At 37.5% G+C, this 27,418-nt stretch overlaps 3 protein-coding genes and 1 long non-coding RNA gene across 8 annotated transcripts in view; 3 read left to right on the top strand and 1 right to left on the bottom strand.

The window, feature by feature from the left end:
- The window catches only part of znf609a (zinc finger protein 609a), a 180,762-nt gene extending 174,647 nt beyond the window's left edge, over positions 1-6,115 (top strand). For 3 of the 5 annotated variants that reach the window (XM_005174213.5, XM_068217423.2, XM_005174214.5), the window contains 2 exons: positions 1,352-1,430; positions 2,599-6,115. In XM_005174213.5, the coding sequence (XP_005174270.1) occupies positions 1,352-1,425 (74 nt within the window). In that variant the 3' untranslated portion in view covers positions 1,426-1,430; positions 2,599-6,115. 5 annotated transcript variants of the gene reach the window in all.
- Positions 1-27,418, top strand: part of twf1a (twinfilin actin-binding protein 1a) — a 606,573-nt gene that overhangs the window by 88,792 nt on the left and 490,363 nt on the right. The window lies entirely within an intron of this gene.
- LOC101884862 (uncharacterized) lies at positions 9,569-12,300 on the bottom strand. Its single transcript, XR_012400146.1, has 4 exons — positions 12,233-12,300; positions 11,782-11,877; positions 10,154-10,498; positions 9,569-9,981 (listed from the first exon to the last, which is right to left on the bottom strand). It is a non-coding gene; the product is annotated as an uncharacterized lncRNA (long non-coding RNA).
- gramd2ab (GRAM domain containing 2Ab) overlaps positions 14,381-27,418 on the top strand; it is a 32,460-nt gene continuing 19,422 nt past the window's right edge. The window contains exons 1-2 of the mRNA XM_073942620.1: positions 14,381-14,561; positions 26,639-26,760. Of these exons, the coding sequence (XP_073798721.1) occupies positions 26,642-26,760 (119 nt within the window). The 5' untranslated portion in view covers positions 14,381-14,561; positions 26,639-26,641. The remainder of the gene's footprint in view (positions 14,562-26,638; positions 26,761-27,418) is intronic.

Raw genomic sequence — 27,418 nt, 5'->3', positions numbered from 1 at the left:
TTAGTTTGGTTTGGTTTAATTTGGTTTGGGTTAGTTTGGTTTGGTTTAATTTGGTTTGGGTTAGTTTGGTTTGGTTTAATTTGGTTTGGGTTAGTTTGGTTTGGTTTAATTTGGTTTGGGTTAGTTTGGTTTGGTTTAGGTTGGTTTAATTTGGTTTGGGTTAGTTTGAATTAGATTGGTTTAATTTGTTTTGGGTTAGTTTGGTTTAATTTGGTTTCTGTTGGTTTGGGTTAGTTTGTTGGTTTGTTTTTTTTTGGGTTGATTTGGATTATGTTGGTTTGGGTTAGTTTGGTTTAATTTGGGTTGAGTTGGGTTGGGTTAGTTTGGTTTAATTTTGATTGGTTTGGGTTAGTTTGGTTTAATTTGGTTTGGTTTAGGTTGTTTTATTTTGGTTTGGGTTAGTTTGGTTGGGTTTAATTTGGTTTGGGTTAGTTTGGTTTGGTTTAATTTGGTTTGGGTTAGTTTGGTTTGGTTTAATTTTGGTTTGGGTTAGTTTGGTTTAGTTTGGTTTAATATGTTTTGGGTTAGTTTAGTTTGGTTTAATATGTTTTGGGTTAGTTTGGTTTGGTTTAATTTTGGTTTGGGTTAGTTTGGTTTAATATGTTTTGGGTTAATTTGGTTTGGGTTAGGTTGGTTTAATTTGGTTTGGGTTAGTTTGGTTTAGGTTGGTTTAATTTGGTTTGGGTTAGTTTGGTTTAGTTTGGTTTAATATGTTTTGGGTTAGTTTGGTTTGGTTTAATTTGGTTTGGGTTGGTTTGAAATTAGTCTGGTTTGAGTTTTTTGGTTTTTTTTGGGGGGGGGGGTTGATTTGGATTATGTTGGTTTGGGTTAGTTTGGTTTAATTTGGTTTGATTTAGTTTGGGTTAGTTTGGTTTGGGTTGGTTTTATTTGGTTTGGGTTAGTGTTGTTTAGTTTGGGTTAGCTCAGTTTGGTTTAGTTTGGGTTGGTTTGGTTTGGTTTAGTTTGATTTGGTTGAATTTGTGTTGGATTGCTTTTGTATGTTATGTAAGTTATGTAAGTTGTGTATGGTTTAATTTGGTTTAGTTTAATTTTGTTTGATTTAGTTTAACTTTAACTTTATTACTCATTCACTAAAAAGGGGATTAATTTAAAGTTTAGGTCATTTTATTAGTTACCTATAAACCACTCACTGTCTAAAATACTTAACACAGTCTTTAATTACTAAATTCTGAAAAAGTTATTCTATTATTAACGGCAATTATTTATAATGCTGTTATTCCCATCACTGCTAATTAGTAATAGATCAGTTAAAAAAAATATTGTACAACACCGAACTTAAATGAATTGAGTGTATTTTTTCAGATAATTAAGGTGTTTGTTTGTTTTACAGGTATCTCCTCTTCAGCCATTGTTGCTAGTCAACAGGCCTCTGCCCCTTCACTTTACCCTCCCGCACGGAGGTGAGAATGGTAAGATGTATCAAAATTACCTTCAGTCTCTTCATATATTTTAGGTTTTATTTTTCACCTCTTCTAATAAATGTGTTATTAATAAAGAGTTTGAAACCATTACTTTGCAAGCTGTTGTCTTGGGAAATCTGTTCTTGAACATTAAATGTATAGTTCATTAAAATGGAAATTTCCTCTCACTCAAGTGTTTCCAAACCTTTTTTAGTTTTTATTTTTCTGTATTTTAAAAAAAGGTGAAAACCTGCAACCATTAGCTTTTATTGTAGGAAAAACACACTCTCTGGAAGTCAACGGTTACAGATTTCATATGCAAGGTGTTTGTAATGAAGTTTATACGGACACAGGACAGAAAAGTTGGCATTATTCTCTCTTCTGGCTGCCGTTATCAGTCTCACACTATTTTTATCCTTTATCTAAATGTCGTGGAAACATTTTTCTTACATTATTTGAGCAAATAGCAGTGCAAAAAAATGATTAGTTGTACTGTCCCATTCACTGCGCTCTCGAGTTTACCAACCATGGCGACTTCTGCTGCTGAGAAACCTGCAAATGTGAAAAGAGTCCATTGACATAATCGAAGCTGCAGAAATTAATTAACCTCCTAACCACTTTTGGCTGCAGAGGCGCTATTAAAACATCTTTACCGTCTCTCACGCACGCAAATACTGACAATAAGTGGGTGTAAAACAATTTGAGGCTACTTTAGGAACTTAATGGCCATTAAAAAGCACATAAAGATCAGCAGTATTCACAATGTTGGTTCATTTTATATTGCTGACGAGATGATAGTGATTTATCATACTGCCTTAAATTGTATCCTCCCTGTAATGAAGTTTAGTCTCTGCTGTCCTCTAGTGGTCACAATCTCTTACTACCAAAGGCTTCTTTATACTGACGACCATGGCTGTTTAGTCACATATAAAGCAGCATATGAAGAGTTCAGACACCCATTGTAAGGTCAATATTATTAGCCCCCTTCAGCAATACTAGTGTTGGATTGTCTCCAGAACAAACCACTGTTATACAATGCCTAATTGCCCTAACTTTACCCTAATTACCCTAGTGAAGCCTTTACATGTCACTTTAAGCTGAACACTAGTGTCTTTGCTCTGACTTACCCAACACTATTTATGACAGTTCATCTTAAACTCTCTCCTTCCTCCTGCAGGGAGACGTGAGCGCTTTTCTGCAGACGTGTGACTGGTTCACATGAGGACGCGGTTGGGGAGCTTCTGCCATCAGTTCAATGATGTGCTGGGTTTATTTACGCTATTTTTTTCCCTGCATCTTTGACCACCGGCGTCAGAGAAGGGGAAAGTGTACAGCCTCCATCTACACTTCGCACATCCTCGCTCCCTGTGCTGCTGGCATCATCTTCAGGAGAGCGGAGATACGGCAGAGATCTACACCTCGCTCCCCGGATGAACGCGGACCTGCATAGTGTGTGGAATCTCAGATGAACGTTCTGGAAGTCACTACGTTGAGTTTAAAGCTTGAGCGAAGCGGACTGCTGCTCGAGAGGATTACTGTTTTTAGAATTCCTGCGTGATATAATTCATACACAGCCTCTGTGGACTCTATGCAAGTGGAAAAGGTTTGATTTCCTCACTCGGTTCATTCAGGGCAGTGCAGTTCGTCTTTTATTTACTGTTGCGAAGCCGTCGACAGTTCAACAGGCTTTTTTAAACGCACTTCCCTGTCTAAACGTCTAGAGTTTTTGGAAAATAGGCACATTTTACAGCTCCTTGTTGAATGTTTAATCCATTCAGTCAATCTATGGGTCTCACAGGAGCACTTTTAGCTTAGCTTAGCATAGATCATTGAATTGGATTAGACCATTAGCATCTCACTCAAAAATGACTAAAGAGTTACGATCATATAAAGCTTGACTCTTTTGTAGTTGCATTGTGTATTAAGACTGATGAACAATGGAAAGTTGCTCCTTTTTAGGTAATTATGACAAGAAACTGAACTCTCGTTCAATAAATAAGGAACTTTAATGCTGTACCATGGCTTAAGCAATGCAATATTACACAGCACCTGAAAATAGTCTTGGTATTTATGATATTATTACTAATATTTATATTCAGGCACTATATAATATCATTGAGCTGCTTTAGACATGGTACGGCAGCAAAGTTCTTTGATTATTACGCCAGATTAAGATTTTATTTTATTATTATTTTACTTCCTATCCATATCAACCAACAAAGTAGACTAAAACTATAAATTTTCTGTTTATCTTCGTACATGATGTGACTACAGAAGAGTCAAGCTTTAAATAGGACAATAATCCAAGCTCTTTGGTCATTGTTTTGAGTGAGATGCTAATGGTCTAATCCGATTCAATGCTTTATGCTAAGCTAAGCTAAAAGTTCTCCAGCAAGACCCAGAAGTCAGCTAAATATGTTAAAATACTCAACTTCACCTCCAGGAGAGCTGTAAAATGAGCCCATTTCCGAAACTAAAGTGAGGAATTCCTTGGATTTCCTTCATGCTCCTTTTGTTTTTCATTTATGAATGATAAACCGCAAATCGCCACTCCCATGTTTTGTTCTCGAATAGGCAACGACGACTCCTCTGTGATTTTTGACCGATTTTGGATTATCCATGTCTGATGGAGCGCCCCACAATGCAGAAACTGTGGCTTCCAGATTGGACGCAATCCTATAAGATGGTCGTTTGGGACACATTTATATGTGTAAGTGTGTGTGTGTGTGTTTGCCAATGGAGTTACCAGACTCTACTGAACTGTCTGGTCACGAACTGAATTTTCACACACGGATACTTCAATATGCTGCTTGCCAATCTCAAAACAAAGCAAACCTTGAAGGCTTAGAGCGATCTGAGATGGAAAACCCCAAAAGAAGCGTCGATCCAGACTTCTTTAAAGACTCGCAGAGCCCCAACCGAAGAAGCCGGACCCCCACTTCTCTGCATGGTTTGATCCAGCACTCAGCATTAACCCAAACAGAGCAATGCAACACGTGCAGGCGTCCTTCCTTTTCTCCCTCACTATGTGCTTTCTGTATATATTGTACAAAGGAATTATTTTAAAAAAGGTTGTTGGATGCTATCGGATTTTCTTACTATCTCTCTTTGTTTTGTTTATTTCGTCTGTTAGCCTTTTTTCTACCATTGTTGACATAATATCAACGTTTAGCTGGTGTACGGCTTTATATTGGACGTTTTGTTTGTTTTTTAACTACTTTTTCTACCCCTCCTCTTCAACGTCACGTCAGTCCCACGCTGCTTGGAGAGCATTTAAAAGCACATCTGTTTGTTTTTGTGTTGCGTTCACTGAAATAAAGGCGATTTTAATCAAACATCTCCTCCAAAAAAGAAGCATAAGTTCATATTTCAGTAGGGAGTCTGCTTGGAGACTATAGATAATGAAGCGATGGCCTATCAGGGGTGTCCAAACTCAGTCCTGGAGGGCTGGTGTCCTGCAGATTTTTGCTCCAACTTGCCTCAACACACCTGCAAGGATGTTTCTAGAATGCCTAGCTTAATTAGCTAGCTTGTTTGTGTCTGATTGGGGTTGGAACTAAACTTCGCAGGACACAGGCGTTCCAGGACCGAGTTTGGACATGCCTGGCCTATTTGGAGTTTGCTTTTTTGGGTCCAGTTCAACGTCATGCAGTTATTGTGCGAATCTGAAACTCTCAGGAGAGCATTATTGAAATGTGAGCCTTCGAAATCATCCTGGCGCGTTCATACTCGATTATTGGACGACACAGGGAAGACGACATTACATAACGCAATGCGTTAAGCTTTTTTCCCGATGTTTTACATGGCAGTTTTCATCTCCATATTGAGTATAGCCAGAAATGTTCAGCATATGCAACTAATATTTTTCTAGATTTTTAATTTGACGTTAATTTCGAAGCCTCCACCGTCCCTTCGTCTAATTTGAACTAATGCTAACGAGGCCTAATTGCACATTGATTTAGTTTAGTCTTTAATCTCTCTGTGGTGATTGAAAACCTTCTGATTTTAGATCAGCTAAAGAGCTACTGGTCTCAGATCAGCCTCGAAAAAGGCTCGCGCTAATACGAGAGAGTTCGCATTTTTATATATAGTAATAACTTCACTTTTAGTTGTCTTTGCGGCAGTAAACCTGTGCTGTCTGGTGACTTGATTCAGAATTGTTGAGGATAAAGCGCTTGATTGTTTTAATTTATTTTTCGAGGGTTCTTCTATTTTTTTGTTGTTGTTGCTGTTGTTTTTTCTAGTTCGTAGAAAGGTGAAACGGCCGGTTTTTGTTTTAACAGTTCAAACATTGGTTGACGTTTGTCTCAGACGGTGCTAATATATAGCCTGCCCTGTGCAGTCCTCACGGGAAGAGAAGAGGGAGATTTCGGTTTTGTTTTTCAGTTATCTGTTCGTATTATTAGCCCCTCCCCCAACACATCCTGCAAATTAAGCCCCGCCCACTCAAGATTCGTAGAGCGCAGCAGCATCTCCGTGTGTCAGTCATCGGTACTTGAAAGAAAGATGTTTACATCTCTTCATTTCTGCGCTTGGATCCATTTCTTTTATGCTACCTTTCCTCGCTGCCTCTGTCCCACTCTCTCTTCCTGGGGATCTCTCGTGTAAAGTGTAAATTGCTACATTTTTTTATACAAACTGTAACTTGCCTTTGTACATTTAGGCAGAAAATAAATCTTTTTATGAGACAATCACTCCTGTTAATCTGTGTCTTATTTTCAGAAAGAGTGAACTCAAGCTGAGTTATCTTACGATCAATGATTAAATAAATATGTTTAATAAAACATTTCAGGTCAGTGGAAGGTTTCTCAAGATTTTGTCTAAGTCCCTAGAGGTTTATGGGGTAGAGATTATGAGCATTATTAATTGCGAATAAAAACAAATGTTTGTGATTTTAAAAGTGACAACTAAAATCGAACACTATTTATAATATAAAAGCACGAAGTTAGTTGGTTTGGGTAAAATGCAAGCATGATTTTCATTTATGCTATTTTAAAATCACTGATATGTTGTTGTTGTTGTTGTTGTTTTTGATGCTGTATTTGGTATTAGGTAATTCCAGTAACTATATACAAAGCTGCCATATGACCAGCCTGCATAATGCAAAAACTGTTGAAGATTTATTATAGTTATTATTATCGTTGTATTAATGTATAATATAGTTATATTCATGAATCCAGGCAAATCTGAAAGCATTTAAGTCATGAGAAAATTTTCCATTTTTCACCATAACAAAATAATAAAACTTCGACAATTGATCAAATTGATTACTGGAGTTGTATTTACAGGCTTTGACCAACAGAGGGAGATCTTTCACCAACTTTCGCTATGTTTTTGCCCAATTGTAAATCTGACTAATATTTGGAACTAAACTGATTTATTTTAAATGTATTAATATACACTTTATTATCAGACAAGTCTGACATTTTTCTTGTGAAACAGCATCGACATAACAATCAATACTGCATACACTTTAACCAAAAACAACTTAACAAATAATTGACATCAGAAATCATGACAGCAGATGCTTGAGTGTGTAAATAGCCGCCATATTTAATAGTTAACAAATGAAAACGTGGCTATATTGGACAATTGCACATTGATTGCTATTTTGCTTTCACAAATAATCTCTCCATAATATGAAATCCTTATAACCCAACTACTTCTGTTTCATACTCGTGCTAATTTGTTATAATGATCAAGATTGAAAGGCCAAAAAGATTCCAATGGCTGTAGTGTAACAAAAACTATAGAAATAAGAAACTAATTATTGAATACTATAACTATTATAATAACTATTGGGTCTAGTATACTAAAACATCACAGTTTACTATAGTAAAAGAAAAGCTACAGTATTTATTAGTTTATTACACCTTAATATACACTCAGCGGCGACTTTATTAGGTACACATATTTAGTACCGGGTTGGACTCTTTTATTGCGCATTGATTGCTATTTTGCTGGTACAAATAATCTCTCCATAATATGAAAATCCTTATAACCCAACTACTTATGTATATTTCATACTCGTGCTAATTTGTTATGACGATCACGATTGAAAAGTTGGGGAAATTAAATACCACATATTTTGACCAAGCTCCGGAAGCACATTTAGCAACTGTGTGAATGGGAAGAAACCTCTGGAAAAGTTCGTCACGAACCCAGATAATATTGTAAACACTTAGCACTTAAAATGAGAAAGCTGTATTTCTTGAAGAGCAGTTTAACACCTCTCAGGTACTTTTGAAGTGCTTTTTCGCGCCATCAGGTGACAAGCGCGGGAATGAGAAGCCGCGTGCGCTTGAGAATTCTACAGTTGCCATGGAAACCCGCATGAGCGCATGAAGACGGACCGAATGCAAGATGAATCCGATGGTTTCACCTGAAAATAAGTGTGTTTAATAGCCCAATTCAAAGCCACAATCATGTATTCTGCACGATATGTAACCTGTATTTAGTAATAAACACCGTCAACCCAAAAAGAGTGTGTGCGAGACCTTCTTAAGCCCTCGTGATGTCTTTGTATGCGAGGCACGTGCGCGATTAAAATTCCATGCGCGCGCTCACCCACAGTCCCTGTGAACGCGCAATGTGCCAAACACAAACAGCCCACTGTATGAAGCCCACAAGAGCTGCTGTGCATCTCAAATACAGGCTACATTCAGATTACCTCGCAAAAATATGCAAAGGTGATTTATGAAAGTTGCTCATGTATAAATGAATGGCACATTTGTTTACTATAATGCTATATTCTAAATGGAAAAGCATACTAAAGTCATTTATAGTAGCTAAATACTGTATTATTTTTAAATATACTATTGACTTTATACTCAAATGCGCTTGTTTTTGAGAATGTTTTAGAACTTCCTAATCAGCTGAGCTGCACATGAGACTATAAATAATAACAGGCAGAAAATGGTCAAACTATTTACCCTACAAACAACTGTGTTCATCACTATACAAAGGAGAATAATATCAGTTTGCAACATCAAGCAGCATAACAAGCTGTTTTTAACATGTAAAAATCAATGGAAGAGAATGAGAGCTGAAGTCTCAAGCCAAAAAGATTCCCATGGCTGTAGTAACACGACAACTATAGTAATAAAAAATTATTTATTGGATACTATAACTATTCTAATAACTATTAGGTATAGTATACTACAAAACACTACAGTTTACTATAGTAAAAGAAAATCTACAGTATTTGTTACACCTAAATATACGTTCAGCGGACACTTTATTAGGTACACCTTACTAGTACCATGTTGGACCCTTTTTGCCTTCAGAACTGCTTTAATCCTTGCTGGCAGAGATTCAGCAAGCTACTGGAAATATTCCTCAGAGATTTTGCTCCATATTGACATGATAGCATCACACAGTTGCTGCAGATTTGTCGGCTGCACATCCATGATGCCAATCTCCCGTTCCACCACATCCCAAAGCTGCTCTATTGGATTGAGCTCTGGTGACTGTGGAGGCCATTTGAGTACAGTGAACTCATCGTCATGTTCAGCAGTCTGAGATGATTGAGCTTTATGACATGCTGCGTTATCCTGCTGGAAGTAGCCATCAGAAGATGGAGACACTGTGCTCATAAAGGGATGGACATGGTCAGCAGCAATACTCAGGTAGGCTGTGGCGTTGATGCTCAATTGGTACTAATGGACCCAAAGAAAATCTCCCCCACACCATTACACCACCACCACCAGCCTGAACCGCTGATACAAGGCAGGATGATCCATGCTTTCATGTTGTTGAGGCCAAATTGTGAGCCGAGCATCTGAATGTGTCAGCAGAAATGGAGACTCATCAGAGCAGCAACGTTTCTCAAATCTTCTATTGTCCAGTTTTGGTGAGTCTGTGTGAATTGTAGCCTCAGTTTCCTGTTCTTAGCTGACAGGAGCGGCACCCGGTGTGCTCTTCTGCTGCTGTAGCCCATCCGCCTCAAGGTTGGCCGTGTTGTGTGTTCAGAGATGCTCTTCTGCAGAGCTCGGTTGTAGCGAGTGCTTATTTGAGTTACTGTTGCCTTTCTATCAGCTGGAACCAGTCTGGCCATTCTCCTCTGACCATCAACAAGGCAATTGCGCCCACAGAACTGCCGCTCACTGGATATTTCCTCTTTGTCGGAGCATTCTCCGTAAACCCTACCCAGCAAACATGCTACTTTGGGGCCCATAAGGGGCCCATGTGGGCAGCACACTGTGGGCCCAGATACCGGCGTGAAATGTGGGGCACGTGTGGGACCCACACTGTGGGGCAGGTGTGGGCCCCCTTTGGGACAGCCCAAAAGTGTGGGCTGACTGTGGGCTATTCCACACTAATCAGAGCGGGTTATCCCACAGTCAGCCCACACTTTTGGGCTGTCCCAAAGGGGGCCCACACGTGCCCCACATTTCACCCCGGTATCTGGGCCCACAGTGGCATGAAGTGTGGGGCATGTGTGGGCCCACTTTGAGACAGCCCAAAAGTGTGGGCTGACTGTGGGATAACCCGCTCTGATTAGTGTGGGATAGCTCACAGTCAGCCCACACTTTTGGGCTGTCTCAAAGGGGCCCCACACCTGCCCCACAGTGTGGGTCCCACACGTGCCCCACATTTCACGCCGGTATCTGGGCCCACAGTGTGCTGCCCACATGGGCCCCACAGTCTGGGTCCCACAGTCAACCCACACCATTGGGCCCACAGTGGGCTGCTCGCAATGATCCTGTCTGAGTCACTGAGTCTGGTTCTACTTTGTACATACAGAAAACCATTATACAATGCATTCTCAGAACAGTTTTACTTGACAATAAACTGGGTCATGTTAGTAATTGTTTATTTACAGAGTTTAATAACAAAAAAAATGAACAACTGTATGATATTGAAACAGAATTATATTTAATACAAAATCAAACATGAATAAACACAGAAAAGAAAAAGCCATTTTTAACTCCAAAAAATGTCATTAAAAGTAAGTCCTTTCTGAGTTTTGGCCCTTCCTTGGCGCCCACCATCTCTGTCTCTTGACTTTCTTAACCATGATTTTATTGTTGCTTCTACTTGGCAAGCTGTTCCTTTGCTGATTTTTGTGACAGTGTCTGAGAAATAAAACAATTGAAATTCAAATGTTAAAATCAATGTGTTATTTAGGTTCGATGGACCCTTTTCACAATTCTGGGTTGTTTAGTAGCAGAAGTCATCATACTAATGGCAGAATACAACAAAATGTTTGCATTTTATTTTGCTCCAATAACCAAAGAAAAACCAAATGATGGTGTTATCAATACTTTCAGAAAAAAACAATAAATAAATAAATAAAATAATAATAATAGTGTGTGACTGATAATGGCAACCAGAGGAGAGAACAACGTCCAATTTACTGTTCTGCCCATAGGCACTGCATTAGAAACACCTGACACAAGCAATCTTTTTTTTTTTTTTTTTTTTGTAATTTGACGCACAGATGACATAATACAAAGTATAGCTTTAGAAGTGTACATATTTTTTTAAAAATCTAAAATGAAAAAGAACTAAAGATTTAAGATGCTGATCACCATCAACACATCATAACCTTTTTTGTGAAAAGGGTCCATGTACTCTTACAAAAAAAATGTATTATCAAGTATACTATTAGTATGTTCATTTTAAACTATAATTAAGAAAGTATGGAGTATATTCAGTATACAGCAGAATAAAACTATAGTGGTTTGGTGAAAGTTTACTCACTTTGTACCTCAAGGAAGTGTGTGTGTGTGTGTGTGTGTGTGTGTGTGTGTGTGTGTGCGTGCGTGTGTGTGTGTCTGTGTGTGTGTATGCGTATCTATTACTGTGTGTGCAGTTGTAACGGTTAAGTGCAATATTCAAGTTCTGAGCATAGAATAGAGTACAGAAACTAAATATTTACAAGTATTTATAACCACTTGCTGTACAGATGAAAAATGTCATTGTGTAATTTTCAAGTAGTACACTTACAATTATACTAGTAGTTAATACATAACGTATATCACATCTATTGAATCTGAGATTAGATTTTCTTTTAAGGGTTGTTTCTGTTTCTAAATTGTTAATACTCAGACCAAAAATATTATGATTATGAAAAAGATGTGCTTGGCAGGCTTTAAAATTAGACAAATTGACCAACATTATAAATAAAGTTAAAAACTTATATTATTATTTGTAGTTGTTACAAAGCCCCTGGGGTTGTAAAAAGACTCCAGGATAATGAAAAGTGTTTCAGTCTTTAAAAATTTGTGGACAAATAAATGTTACTTACTTAACTGTTTCTACTGTTCTTACTGTACATGACTAGTAATTTTCCTTCAGATTTCATTTTTATCTCCTGTTACAGAGGGTTACAATATAGAAACATTACATACTCTACCTTTAAATGCTTTGCAGATCAGCATGATCTTTTTATCTGGTCAGAGCCCTTCTAGCAGTTGCTAGGCTAACGTTAGTCAGCATCTCTGGGACAGCTCTGTGTAATCCAAACATAAACAACTCTGTAACAGTCGTTGTAACCCTCGTCTTAAACCAAAAGTGTATTTATACAATCGAAAGTGATATTAATATCGTTTTAACAACTTGAATACAAAAACATAACATTTACAAAGGATTTCAGCGTGGTGGAGCCTTTTAGTTAACTTTGCAGTTATCATATAACACAACCGGCCGCTAACTGCCGTTTTGATACAATGCCAGCAAACAGATACAATCTTCGCTACTAATTAACTCTTTAACTGCACGTTACCTCACTAAACTTGTAAACACACTTGAGTAACATGTTATCTTAACATTTCATCGATTTTGTGATAGGATTTAACGTTACCCACCTAAAAGATGAGACGGCTGCGTTGTTGTTCAAAATCAAGGCGCTCTAGTAATGACACTCTTGCGGTTCACCGTTACCATAGCAACCCTGTAAACAAACCATCCCGGTCCCACCCACTCTCCACTCATGATATTTCATATAAATACAGCTTTAGATGAATCATGAAGAAAATTAACAAAGAGAAGAAGATTTTATTATAAATACTTATAAGAAAAACATACATATAAACGTGTGACTAACCCTTCAGGGTGTCACACTTTCCCCAAGAAAATAATTGCTCCAGTTATGATTTTTTTTTTCACACTTAAGGACACTTTTTAAACACTTTTGGTGTCAAAATTGTCTAAAAAAGTGGACAATGAACATAAACATATTTTGGGTGGCTCAACTGGCTACCCCACATGGGAGCCACATGTGTTTTTCTGTTGGATTGTCCTGCCCACACTGTCCCACAGTAAACCCACACTTACCCACATAGGGTCCACACTGTGATCATATGTGATCAAGATTATATATAAAACTATAATTTCTGGATGATTTTCTCTCAGCAGCAAGGCAGTTTTTGTCCTTCACACTATTTTGACAAAAATGAAAATGATTTATTGTACCTTTTATATGCAAGCTAAATAAAATTTAACTTATTTACCCACGAAATACAAGTTGGGGCCCCAAAGGGCAAAATCCATTGGGCCCCACATGGGCTGACCCATTGGGGCCCACATGGGTTTTTCTTTGGGCAAGCCCACTGTGGGCTTGCCCACAGAAACCCCATGTGGGTCCCAAAGGGGAAAATATTTTAGGGGCCTGCATGGGCTACCCCACATGGGGCCCACATGTGTTTTTCTGTGGGATTGTCTTGCCCACACTGTCCCACAGTAAACCCACACTTACCCACAGTGGGCCCACACTGGCATGTTTGCTGGGTAGAGATGGTTGTGCGTGAAAATCCCAGTAGATCAGCAGTTTCTGAAATACTCAGAGAAGCCCGTCCGGTAGCAACAACCATGCCACGTTCAAAGTCACTTAAATCCCCTTTCTTCCCCATTCTGATGCTCGCTTTGAACTGCAGCAGATCCTCTTGATCATGTCTACATGCCTAAATGCAGTGAGCTGCTGCCATCTGATTGACATTTGCGTCGGCGAGCAGCTGGACAGTTGTACCTAATAAAATGGCCTGTACGTGTATTACCTACATTTACTGGCTAATGCAAATGGTTTACTCATTTTTACACAGTGATGGAGGAACATCACCCATATATGAGAAGCTAATAGAAGGATGAGAGCAATCTCTGTGCAGTTCTGTTGACCTTCATTTACAGCTGATGTGAAAGGGCAGAACGGAAGTGGGGAGTACAGTTACACAAGGCCTTCGCAGGTACATCCGTCCACGTGCTTTATAAAGCTCTGCAGCGGTAAAGTGCTGAAGGGATACAGCTGCGGACACTCACATCAATATAATTTGTATGACACTATACATCAATAATTAATATTTTTACATTACTGTGAGGGTTGGGTTTAGTGTAAGAATTGGGTATGCGTTCATAAAATACAATTTAAGGGGTAATTTAATAAATAATATGTATAATAACTGTTTTTATATTACTGTGAGGGTCGAGGATAGAGTTGGAGTAGGGGAAGGCGTTAATAAAATACAATTAAATAGCTAATTTAATAAATAATGTGAACAATTATCGGTATAATTACTGTTTTTTGCATTGTTGTGAAGATTGGTTAAGGTATACGTTAATAAAATACAATTTAATGGGCTATTTATTAAATAATATAAACAGTTCTCGACATGAAAACTGTTTTTACATTACTATGAGGGTTGGATTAGGGAACCCTAGGGGTAGACGTTAATAAAATACAATATAATCGTTAATGTATTTATTAATATAAATAGTACTCGGTATAATTAATGTTTTTACATTACTGTGATGGTTTGATGTAGGATAAGAGAAGGATTGATGTTAATAAAATACATTTAACGAATAATTTAATAAATAATATAAATAATTCTCGTTAACTTCCGGCCGCAGCTGTATCCCTTCTCTGCAGCAGCAGCAGCAACGGTGAAGGGGCGGAGCCTAACACATGTTACGCCCCTCTGCTACACCACGGCGGAGCAACAAGTCGCAACCGGTCCGCTGAATTTCCCGTTGAACGGTGATGATCAGCTCTCGTGCCCTTGAGGAGCAGCAACTCTCGGGTTTTATGATCATTTATGATGCTAATTTGCGATAATCCGATGTGAATGTACTAGCGGACCTGATGGAGAACCGCATCAGCTGTGTTTGCTGTGAAATGACGGACTGGAGATCAGTTTGAAGGTAAGAAACGCGATGTACAGTAATGTCCGCGTCCATATACTGTATTTCAGCACACCGCACTGCTGTTTACACTCATATTATTGCATATTTAGCAGTAGAAAGAGGATGTTTTAGTGGATATACGAGCACTAGAGTCCGTGTTGTTCATTTAGTATTGAAACTCTTTGCCACGTTTGCAGTGTTTTCATCTAAAAGCAACACAATTCTGATGTTTACATCAATACTGAAGCTTGACATTCTTTATTAAACCACATACAGACATTATTTAATACTAAACACACGATAACTGCTTATGATGCTATTAGTAGATATTTAACTAACATTATTTGGCAGAACTTGTGTAATATACATATAATTCTTATAATATATGAGATATTTTAAGGTTTTATTTGTTTTTTTATTTCTAATCTGTAATCTAATGCCATTTAGCAGTATTTTATGTCTGTAAAATTATGCATTTTAAGGTAAATCCATTAGGAAAGTGCTGTTGTGATACCATTGTTGTAAATATAGTCGTATTTGTGTCAAATATGTAGTGTCTGCATCGAGTTACATCTACAAAAGTGATTATATGTGCATAGATGGCATACAGCATGCCATAAAGTGTCTATAGTAATGTTTCAGTAAACATAAAAGGTCTAAAATGGGTGAAATGTTGCTTCATTGTCATCAAGCATAACAGATAAATAAAACAAGTCAATTAGATATTCTGAGATATTTAGAAGTGGACAGATGTTCTGGATGATGTTTTAGTGGATATACGAGCACTAGAGTCCGTGTTGTTCGTTTAGTATTGAGACTCTTTGCCACGTTTGCAGTGTTTTCATCTAAAAGCAACACAATTCTGATGTTTACATCAATACTGAAGCTTGACATTCTTTATTAAACATCATGCAGACATAATTTAATGCTAAAACACACGATAATTGCCTATATGATGCTATTATTATAATTATTACACATTTAACTAACTTTATTTGGGAGAATTTGTATGATATACGTAAAATTCGTAAAAAAAAAAAGAGATATTCCTAAGATTTAATTAGTTTTTTACTTCTAAACTGTACACTAATGTCATTCAGCAGTGTTTTGTGTTTATGAAATTGTGTATTTTAAGGTATATCCCTTTGGAAAGTGCTGTTGTGATACCATTGTTGCAATATAGTCATATTTGGGTCAAATATGTAGTGTCTGCATCGAGTCACATCTACAAAAGTGATTATATGTGCATAGATAAAGTGTCTATAGTAATGTTTCAGTGAACATAAAAGGTCTAAAATGGGTGAAATGTTGCTTCATTGTCATCAAGCATAACAGATAAATAAAACAAGTAAATATCCTTATTCTGACATATGTAGGACTGGATAGATGTTCTGTATGATGTTTTAGTGGATATACGAGCACTAGAGTCCGTGTTGTTCGTTTATTAGCAAAACTCTTAGCTACTTTTGCAGTGTTTTCATCTAAAAGCAACACAATTCTGATGTTTACATCAATACTGAAGCTTGACATTCATTATTAAACCACATACAGACATTATTTAATGCTAAAACAAACGATAACTGCTTATATGATGCTATTATTAGACATTTAACTAACATTATTTAACAGAATTCGTATAATATACGTATAATTCTTATAATATATGAGATATTCCTAAGGTTTTATTAGTTTTATTATTCCTAATCTGTAATCTAATGCCATTCAGCAGTATTTTGTGTCTGCAAACGTATGTATTTTAAGGTAAATCCCTTTGGATATTTTCCCACACTCCTATTGCATCTCTGAATATGGGCTCATATCTACATCAAACAAACTCTCGTGTTGTCTGTTCTTTTAAAATACACCCAGCCCTTTGCTTTGACTGTAACGCTGTTTGTTTTGTCATAAGTCACACAACCTTGAACAGAAAAGGCCGGTCTGTCCATTTTTTCCTGTGACGTGGTCGCGGGTTTCCACAGTGAGCGCTTTTGACAATCGCTGACCTCCGAGCTTTCCACATGTAAACACAAACCCTCTTTGTGTTTGACGGCTATAATTAGAGTCTATTAAAATCAGATTTGATTGCATTAGACAATAGATGAATGGTGCTCTGAATATGATCTGCTGTTTGTCTGAAGTGAAACACTCTGTTGCCGTGAATGTGAAGTAAGTGGTTTTGCGGTCGCCTCGGCTTCTGTTTATATTGGAAGTCAAACAGTATTGCTTGGCTCCAATTGCGAAAGCAAATGTCATGCGTGTGTTTGTGTTGAGAAACAGATGCATGTGTATAAATGCTATTGGAAATGTACTGGGCATGTCAAAGGCACAATCCAGCCTGAAATAAAAAGGCATTCATCATTTACTCGCAGTCAGATGCTTGCAAACCTTTATGAGTTTCATTCAGCTGAGCAAACGAGTAACCATTGACTTGCAGAGTATTTGTTTCTCCTATTATATTAGTCAGCAGTGTTGGGGAAAGTTACTTATGAAAGTAATGCATTACAATATTGAGTTACTCCCCAATAAAGTAAGTTGCATTACTTGATTACTTATTATAGTAATGCGTTACGTTACTTTTGAGTTGCGTTTTTTGTTCTTAGGCCTGTCATAATAATCAATATACAGATTTATCGCACAACACATGCACATGAGCTCAATCATGTTTGGTGATGCAATATCTATCGGCCATACATACAAACCAATTCTAGCCACATTTGCTGATTGTGCAACATCTCTCTCTATTGGAGCTGTCAGTGCAGTATGGTTAATAAAACACTGCAGTATTTACTGTACATTACTATAGTATTCTCCTGGGTGTCTGACAGCTGAATATAGATCTGGAAGTAGATATTACATCCTCTGTTACTCTTTATGTTGCACGTTATTGTTAGCATTTATTATTATTTATTAGGGATATGCGTTTCACATTCTGATTCCTCATTATTAAAATGACTATTATTAAATTAGTTATTGAGAATGAAAGATGATGTGTTCTTTAGAAGAGTGCGCGTGCATTGTGATGATATTATATTGTTATTCTGGCTTTATATAAAGATGAGTGGCATAAAATGGTTTTAAAATGACAATAATATCGTTTATCGCATTTATTGCATATATATAAATATACAGTTGAAGTCAGAATTACCCCCCCCCCCCTTGTTGAAATTGGTTTTCCTTTTTAAATATTACTAAAATTATGTCAAACAAAGCAAGGATATTTTCACAGTGTGTTTGATAATATTTTATTTTCTGGAGAAAGTCTGATTTGTTTTATTTCGGCTAGAATAAAAGCAGTTTTAAATTTTTTAAACACCATTTTAAGGTCAATATTATTAGCCCCCTTAAGCTATATTTATTTTGGATAGTCTACAGAACAAACCACTGTTATACAATAACTTGCCTAATTCCCCTAACCTGCCTAGTTACCCTAATTACCCTAGTGAAGCCTTTAAATGTCTCTTTAAGCTGTATAGAAGTGTCTTGAAGAATATCTAGTCTAATATTATTTACTGTCATCATGACAAAGAGAAAATAAATAAACCAGTTATAAGAAATGAGAAAACTGCTCTGTTAATCCGAAATTAAGAAAAAAAAAAAAAATAGGGGGGCTAATAATTCTGACTTCAACTGTGTTGTAACAGTATTATTTTTATTATAAAATTATTATTCTAAATAAATAACAAAAATTAATCCTAAGGCCATGTCTACACTAATCCGGATAAATTTGAAAACGGAGTTTTCCTCTAAAAACGCTTCACGTCCACACTGTCGTTTCTATTCGTTTTCCAAAACTTTGTCATCCACACTGAAACGACTACCAATGCTTTCAACCTGTACTGCGCATACGTGAAACGTAAGACGCTTCGTCACGTGTCATTTCCGGCTGACGTTTATTTTCTTTCCGGCTCTTTGAAATGTTGCGGCAAAATGTCAAGGAAAATCACAGAGTTTTTTAAATTGACTGACAATGAAGTAGAGTTGCTGCTTCGAGTAACACATGAATACAAAGTTGCAAAAGAGAGTGGAAATGTAGACTGGGAGACGTGCCAATACAAATACGCCGATATACTGGAGCGCTTTAAAGAACAGTATCCTGCTGATGACGCTGCTTACCCTCACAGTAAGGACGACATCACTAAAATCATCATCACAAAGAAAATAAAGTAAACGAATTAGTAACATGACTGAGTGTCACATGACAAAAAACGCGTCATCGTTTTCGAAAGACTCCATTTTCACAGTCTACACTACGACACGAAAAAGGCGTTTTCAAATTTATCCACTTTGGAGAGCGTTTTCAAAAAGATACGTTTTTGTTTCCTAAAAACCCGTCTCAGTGTGGATGGAAGGGCAAAACGGAGACAAAAATATGTGTTTTCAAATGAAAATGCATTAGTGTGGACATGGCCTAAATGTAACTGGAAAACTATCTAAACACTCAACTGGAGTGATGCTAAGATAATTGAAGAAACTGAATTGAAAAATATGAATTTCATTATAATGAAGTTCTATTCGAAAGATAAAAAATGTTTTATAGAATTATCTGTTGTGTGTTGTTTTAGACGTGACTCATGGCTGAGAATTAGGTTTATTAAATCTTACCTCCCTGATCAGCCCTTTTTTTTTGCTTCTCACAAAAAGATCTTCCAGGAGGCATGCTTAGTCTAAATAAAATAACCCGCATATTATTTAAACTTTGTTTTGTCCACTTGCAAAACTCACTGCGTGAGACTGTTACGCCGGTTTTACAATGCGTGAGCAGCGCGGCTATTTTTTCGGCATGCAAATTCACAACCGGGCAGAGCAGCGCATCAAGCAGGAGCAGTGTGTGAAGCGCGCAGGTGTTGTTTGTTTCTGCGCACATGCTCAGTTTGCTTTTTGATTAAACTACATTGCTTTCACCAGCGTTGGTTCAGTTGCACATAGAGAATAACGTCTTTTATATTCTGGGGTTACCTCTCTTAACAAATACACTTGCATTTAAAGTAAATCGGATCTCAAAACATTTACTAGGGCACTGGCGATTTTTACTGGAGCACGTGCTCCAGGAAATGGGGTATAGCAATGGGCCTGTCTCCAACCCTAATTCATTCACCCAGGCTTGCTTAACTTCAGTTTCATCCATAACTTCCTGTCTGAACAAGATTGCATAACATTTTTAAAGTAACTCAAATGTTATTACTTAATATTTTTTACCTAATGTGTTACTTTAACTCATTCATTCATTCATTCATTCATTCACTAATTCATTCATTTCCCCTCGGCTTAATCTCTATTTCAGAAGTCGCCAGCGTGGAATTAACCCCCAGCTTTATTTTAAAAAATCACAGTATGTCTGCTCATTTTTCTCGATCTGCTCTTGAGATCTTAAAATCTCCCAGAGACATTCAGCAGCATTAATTGCAGTCATTTTTCCAGCAGATGTCCTCTGAATGCGTCTTTCAGACCTCCTCCTCCAGCCGTCTCATCAGCCTCTATTCTGCTTGGGTTGTAAATGCCAGCTCATGTAGAGTTATACAGACACTAGAGTCTGCTGTTAATCACGTCAGGACGCAGAACTTGTCAGCCGTGGAGATTTTCTTACATTTGCATTATTTCTGCTTCTGAACTTCTGACATCCTTCTAGTGCGCTTCGTGCCCAGATGTCCACCTTCTGGCGGTTTGCATGTCTGCTCGCTGTTTAGTCATGCTGTACGTGCAGGTGGCATCAGGGTTGCCAGGTTTTTGCAACCGAACAAGCACAGTGGGCAGTCAAACTAAGCCACTCCCATTCATTAAATATGCATTTTACTTTACTTTATGTGAGTCATAAGTGACACGCGTTAAAGCTGATGATTATGCATGTTCTTTATTAACCTGACAGCTGAGGAAATGAGCTCGTCATTAATGGATGACTTGTTAGGATTGGACAATATTTGGATTAAAGAAGCTTTTACTTACTGATTTTTGGCATAAAAGAAAAACTGATGATGTTTATTTTGCTATTCCCAATAATAAACTCATGCAATATCTGACTGATTTTTGCATTTTACAGGGTTCTTTTTCTGATTAAAGAATATAAACAGTGTTTGTAATACTAATTATGAAGATACAGGGTTCAACACTTAGGATTTTCTCTGAGATTTTCTGACATATGTAGGAGAGGAAAGATGTTCTGGATGATGTTTTAGTGGATATACGAGCACTAGAGTCTGTGTTTTTCATTTAGTATTGAAACTCTTTGCCACGTTTGCAGTGTTTTCATCTAAAAGCAACACAATTCTGATGTTTTCATCAATACTGAAGCTTGACATTCTTTATTAAACATCATGCAGACATTATTTAATGCTAAAACTCACGATAATTGCTTATATGATGCTATTATTATAATTATTACACATTTAACTAACATTATTTGGGAGAATTTGTATTATATACGTAAAATTCGTAAAATAAATGAGATATTCCTAAGATTTCATTTGTGTTTTTACTTCTCTACTGATCCGACCAGGCCCGTGGTTTTTTTACTTGCCCTGCCAAAACTTTTACTGGCCTCACCAAAAAAATTAAAATAAAAAAGAGAAGTTAATAGCTCTTTTTAGCCACATATTTTAAATAATGTGTCTAAAATAAAGTAATGTCAGTGAATCTAAAATTTCAGTGCCTAAAACATGTTAATAAATGTTTAAAGAGAAAAATTCAAAGTGTTATGCACACAAAAAGAGCAGTATGGAAAATGTGGTGGTATTTTATTGCAGTTTGAAATTATTTAACATAAGGTGGCTGACTTGTCAAACTGACAAAATTGTGCAAAACATCACTTCATTTTTTGTCGTGTCGTTCCCACGTAAATGTCTGCTTCCAAAACGTTAGAAACAGACATTTCCTTTTAGCCTTACTATTTGTTGTCGTCATGTTGCCGTTTCTTCGCTGCACTGATTGTCACCAGGTAATGGGCAAAAACAGCATGCTCAAAACGTCAAATCACATAAGAGGAACCAAAGAGCTACATGGTGTTTACGACATCACAGAGATGAGAGCATTTAAAGATTTAAAAGCACGATGGTAAAATGCATGTAATTGCACGTAAGATTTACTCGATAAGTACATTGTAAGACATTAGTAATTTCAGTGTAAGTGTAGATTAGTTAAGGCCCCTAATATAAAGTGGAACCATTACTGTAGTACAATTCTGTAGGAAAAGTGAGGACTTGGCAACCCTGGGTGAGATGGCAACATAATGCCACGCTGTAAGCTCCATCAATCATATAACAATACACTAAATATCATTCTCAATATCTCGCATGGAGACACACAAACAGTGCTCTAAACAATGCAGAAACTGCAGGTCAGCACGCTGATGTTGTGTAAAACGTTGTGAAATTATAGCATCAATATAAATGCTGACAACGTCCTCTAAATTTCATTTGTAATTCAACGTCTTGCTTCAAAATGACAGTACTGTGATAACATCCGAAATGCTTTACAAAGCCCTATTTTAAATGCTTTGAGACCAATTAAACGAGAACTATTCTCAAATGTGAATCTTAAAAGACTGGTTTAGGTTTTTATCTGGCGTGTTATTTTTAGTTTGATGTCTTTGTGTTGTTATGGAAATTATTTATTCATGACCTGTTTGTAAATGTTAGCTTTTATTGCAATAAATAGCCAATGAAGCTAATAAATAGATTTAATTTATTGGCTTGACTTAAGTGTTGCCAAAGCGCTGGACATTACATAAACAACGGATAAATGAGAGATTATATAACACAAATGTGCATAAAATCAATCAGAAATGAAGGAAACAAACTAAATAATATATAAGATTGGTCACATTTGGATAAACAACGTGTACGCAACACACAAATGCTTGGCACATAAGATTAATTTCAGTGATCACGTCTTTCTGTCATACGGAAATTGCATATATACCATTATAGGGATAATGATAATTGGTTTATATGAGTGTGTTTTGCAGTCATGATCGTTTTTCTGACTTGTTTTGTTATATATCAGAGAATCTTACTTGCATTGGCTTTGAAATACTCATTTCTTATGAACCACTGCTTCTCTCTGATGACTAGAAGTGTTTTGATTAAAGAGATGTTGCTATGTAAATAGTTTGGGAGTAAATCTTAGACCATTTGGACGTATTTTAGCTTCGTGATAGCCGTCTGAGCAGCGGTTCAGGAAATCAGCTAAGGCGAGTCTGTGATCGCAGCACTTTCACTTTCCAGAAGAGCTGAATTTGAATAAAACTAAAAGTGAGGTCAGGAGGAGGTCAGCAGGAGGAGGAGGAGGAGGATTTACAGGTGTGATAGTGACCGCTTGTGTGGAGAAGCTCAGTGTCCATACATGCCTTTATCCAGCCCTTTATCCATCCATCCATCCATCCCTTTATCTATTCACCCATTTACCCTTATATCCTTTCATAAATAGATCCATCCATCCATATATTCATCCATCCATCTATCCATTCATCCATGTATCCATTCATCCATCCATATATCTATCCATCCATTTATCCATCCATCTATCCATTCATTCATCCATCCATCCATCCATTTATCCATTCATCCATCCATCCATCCATCCATTTATCCATCCATCCAGTGCCTTGTAATGTTTCTCTGAGTGTGTCTATGAATAAGTGTGTGTGTGTGTGTGTCAGTCAGACGTCTCACTGAGTGTGCGTGTTAGACATCTCAAAGAGGGAAAGAGATATGTGTTAGACATTTCTGAGTGTGTGTATGTGTGTGCGACTGTCTGTTAGATGTCTTGGAGTGTGTGTGTGTGTGTGTGTGTGTGTGGTCAGTCACACCTCTATATTTAGTGCTTGTTATCAGCTTGTTCTCTCTCTCAGTCACTCTCTCCCAGATGTGACTTGGTTGACCAGCTATTTAGTCAGCTGTGTGCGTGTGTGTGTGTGTGTGTGTGCTGTTATCACTTGCCTGAGTGTTTTCACATCTGAAAGGCCTCCAGCTTGCTCCTGTATGGCACATTTCCATAAGAGGACACGGAGAAACATCTGAAGAACGTTCAGTAGAAATATACAAATACGTGTAAACTCTGATGTGATGTGATGTGTTGGAGTTTTCTCAGATGCTGATCAGATGTACATGTGTGTGTGTGTGTGAGGGTCTTTGTGTCATTGATGTTGGTTTCCAGCTCTTCATTGTTGCAGATATGAAATGTTGTTGTGCTGATTGTAAAAGCCTCAGGCCTCCGTCATCACAGTGCTTCAGTATAATCCTTCTGTCATGATTCCCTCCTGAACTGTCTTGAGCATCTGTCTGCGCTCCCGTCTCCAAAAGCCACTGCATGGTGGTTGGTCTGGGTTGGTTGATTGGATAAGTGGTTGTTTGGTTTGGTTTGGTTTGGTTTGGTTTGGATTGGTTAGTTAGTTAGATAGTTAGTTAGTTAGTTAGTTAGTTAGTTAGTTAGTTAGTTAGTTAGTTAGTTAGTTAGTTAGTTAGTTAGTTAGTTAGTTAGTTAGTTAGTTAGTTAGTTAGTTGGTTGGTTGGTTGGTTGGTTTGGTTTGGATTGGTTAGTTGGTTCGTTGGTTGGATGGTTTGGATTGGTTAGTTGGTTGGTTGGTTTGGATTGGATTGGTTGGTTGGTTGGTTTGGTTTGGTTTGGTTTGGTTGGTTTGGTTTGGTTTGGTTTGGTTTGGTTGGTTGGTTTGGATTGGATTGGTTAGTTGGTCGGTTGGTTTGGATTGGTCGGTTGGTTGGTTTGAGTTGGTTGATTGGATGGTTAGTTGGTTGTTTTGGTTTCGTTGGGTTTGGATTGGTTGATTAGTTGGTTGGTTGGTTTGAATTGGTTGGTTGGGTGGTTGTTTTTGTTTGGATTGGTTAGTTAGTTAGTTAGTTAGTTAGTTAGTTAGTTAGTTAGTTAGTTAGTTAGTTAGTTAGTTAGTTAGTTGGTTGGTTGGTTGGTTGGTTGGTTGGTTGGTTGGTTTGGTTTGGATTGGTTAGTTGGTTCGTTGGTTGGATGGTTTGGATTGGTTAGTTGGTTGGTTGGTTTGGATTGGGTTGGTTGGTTGGTTTGGTTTGGTTTGGTTTGGTTGGTTTGGTTTGGTTTGGTTTGGTTTGGTTGGTTGGTTTGGATTGCATTGGTTAGTTGGTCGGTTGGTTTGGATTGGTCGGTTGGTTGGTTTGAGTTGGTTGATTGGATGGTTAGTTGGTTGTTTTGGTTTCGTTGGGTTTGGATTGGTTGATTAGTTGGTTGGTTGGTTTGAATTGGTTGGTTGGGTGGTTGTTTTTGTTTGGATTGGTTAGTTGGTTGTATTTGTTTGGCTTGGTTTTGATTGGTTGATTAGTTGGTTAGTTGGTTGGTTGGTTTGGTTGGGTTTGGATTGGTTAATTAGTTGGTTGGTTGGTTTGGTTGGGTTTGGATTGGTTAATTAGTTGGTTGGTTGGTTGGTTTGGTTTGGATTTGCTGGTTGGTTGGTTGGTTGTTTTGGTTTGGTTGATTATTTGGTTGGTTTGGATTGGTTGGTTGGTTTGTTTGGATTGGTTGATTGGTTGGTTTGAGTTGGTTGATTGGATGGTTAATTGGTTGTTTTGGGTTGCTTAGTTGATTTGGGTTGGTTGGTTTGGGTTGGTTGGTTGCTCAATTGGATGGTTGGTTGGTCGGTTGGGACAGTGCTGCAAACTCCACTTCTCTCAGCAATATAAGTGGACGTTTATTAAGAAGTAATGATTGTGTTCTAATCTAATGTTCATCTTTAAATGGAAACACAGCTGATGCCTCGGGGTGAATGCGGATGTTTCAAAACTCTCTTTTTCCCAAAGTGAAAAATGAGCCGTCTCTGCTTTTGTGACGATGGCTTCATGAAGAGCGTTAATGATAATTCCCGCAGGCTTGAGTTACTGTAAGGAAATCTGCTGCTTTGAATCGTAACCGATGCTCCGCTCTGTGTCTGATGAACATTTGCTTACACACAGTTAAACACGAACACACACATTCTGTTTTATTCAGTGTTTCTGCTTTTTTTAAAGCATTGGCTCTTTCTCACATGCGGCTGGTTGGACTAATGCGATCTGCCCACATGAGTGTGTTTAGATGCTGGCACTTCTGAGCTGCTCAACACAATACACCCTTTCACTTTTCTAGGTCAGCCTTCAGTCGCTGTGTGTGTGTGTGTGTGTGTGTGTGTGTGTGTGTGTGTGTGTGTGTGTGTGTGTGTGTGTGTGTGTGTGTGTGTGTGTGTGTGTGTGTGTGTGTGTGTGTGTGTGTGTAACCTAATGCTGCATTTCTGTGTGTTTGCGGGGGAAATCTGAGCTTTTTGTGGATAATCATAATGGTGTGTTTTACAGTATGTCTTTAACTCAGTCTAAGCTGAATATCTAGGGTGCATTTGATGTGTTTATGGGTGAATATATACTTATAGGAAATTTATGGAGTATTTTCATGATGCATCACGAATCTGCCATGTTGGAAGCACAGAATGTAAACAGTGCCACTGAATGAACCTTATTGGCATATTTTGTTTATTATTATAATTAATCAATACAGTCAAATGAAACTTGCATACTTTGTGGATTATTATCAATAATAAATAATGCAGCCAAATGAAACTGGCTTATTTAGTAGATTATTAGTATTATTCATAAACAGTGCAACTTAAAGAAACTTGCAAATTTTGCCATTTTTAAATGACTATTAAACAGTGCAACCAAACGAAACTTGCATATTTTGTTTTTTATTATTATTATTATTATGATTATTTCTATTAAACGATGCAATCAAACGAAACATGCATGTTTTGTTGATTATGGCTGATAAAATTGATCATCTATTGTCTTGTTTTGGGCTGTGCAGAATCAGAAAAAAGATATGAAAGAAACATTCAGAGTACTGTAGACTGACAAAAGTTATAACACATCAAACAGAAGAGAGAAAATAACAAATGATCAGGAATATTAGGATTTCCAGAGCAAGAATCTTGACAACATCCATGTTTGTTTTTATAATTTCTGCTCAAGTAGGTTAAACATTAGGCTGATATCTTTATTAATACAGGTCATATGTGTGTTTGACAACCTACTAAATTCAGTGTGAATGCATTATGACGTGTTTAATCATTGCTGTTGTTGTTGTTTTTTTGGCAGACAATGATGACAGGGCTGATTGATCAGGGTGATGATATGGGCCTGGTGACCCCGATCGAGCTGACGGACCCTCAGAAAGACGAGGAGCCCCAGTGTCCTGCTCATTTCAGGCAGAGCCTCATGTGAGAGACGCACATCTGCATATTTATATCCACCAACCCCACTGCAACAGGACTCACTCAATCAAACGGTTTATACAACATTCACAACATTATGCACTATTCCTACTTTCATGAACTGCATAGTGTGTATGGTGTAAAGCCACTGTGAATGTCAACAGCAATCAGAATGCAAATGATTATCATATTGAATTAACTTTGGTTTGACAATAAAAACAGCCTCAGGCATAAAAGTCTGATATAAAATGATCGTGGATAAGAATTCTATCATGTAATCAAATCAATCAACTAACCAAACAACCAATGAACTGACCAACTATTCAACCAACTACTCTATGAACCCACTAACCAACTGACCCACCAGTCAAATAACCCATCAACCATCTGACCAACCAATCAATAAGCCCATCCACCCACCACCAACCAACAATCAACCAACCCACCTTCCAGCCCACCATCTAATCAAACAACTTACCAACTAATCAGTGAATTAACCCACCCAATCAACTAACCAACCAACTGACCAACCAATTTAATAACCCACCAACCATCTTACCATACAATCTATTCAACTAACCAACCAATCAACCAGTCAATCAACCCATCAGCCAGCCAACTAATCAACTGACCCTACAGTCTATCAACCCACCAAACAACCATC

The sequence above is a fragment of the Danio rerio genome, chromosome 25 (assembly GCF_049306965.1).
Source record: "Danio rerio strain Tuebingen ecotype United States chromosome 25, GRCz12tu, whole genome shotgun sequence".
In the NCBI taxonomy this organism is placed as follows: Eukaryota; Metazoa; Chordata; class Actinopteri; order Cypriniformes; family Danionidae; genus Danio; species Danio rerio.
The sequence above is the reverse complement of the archived record's forward strand: the minus strand, read 5'-3'. Positions and strand labels throughout refer to the sequence as shown.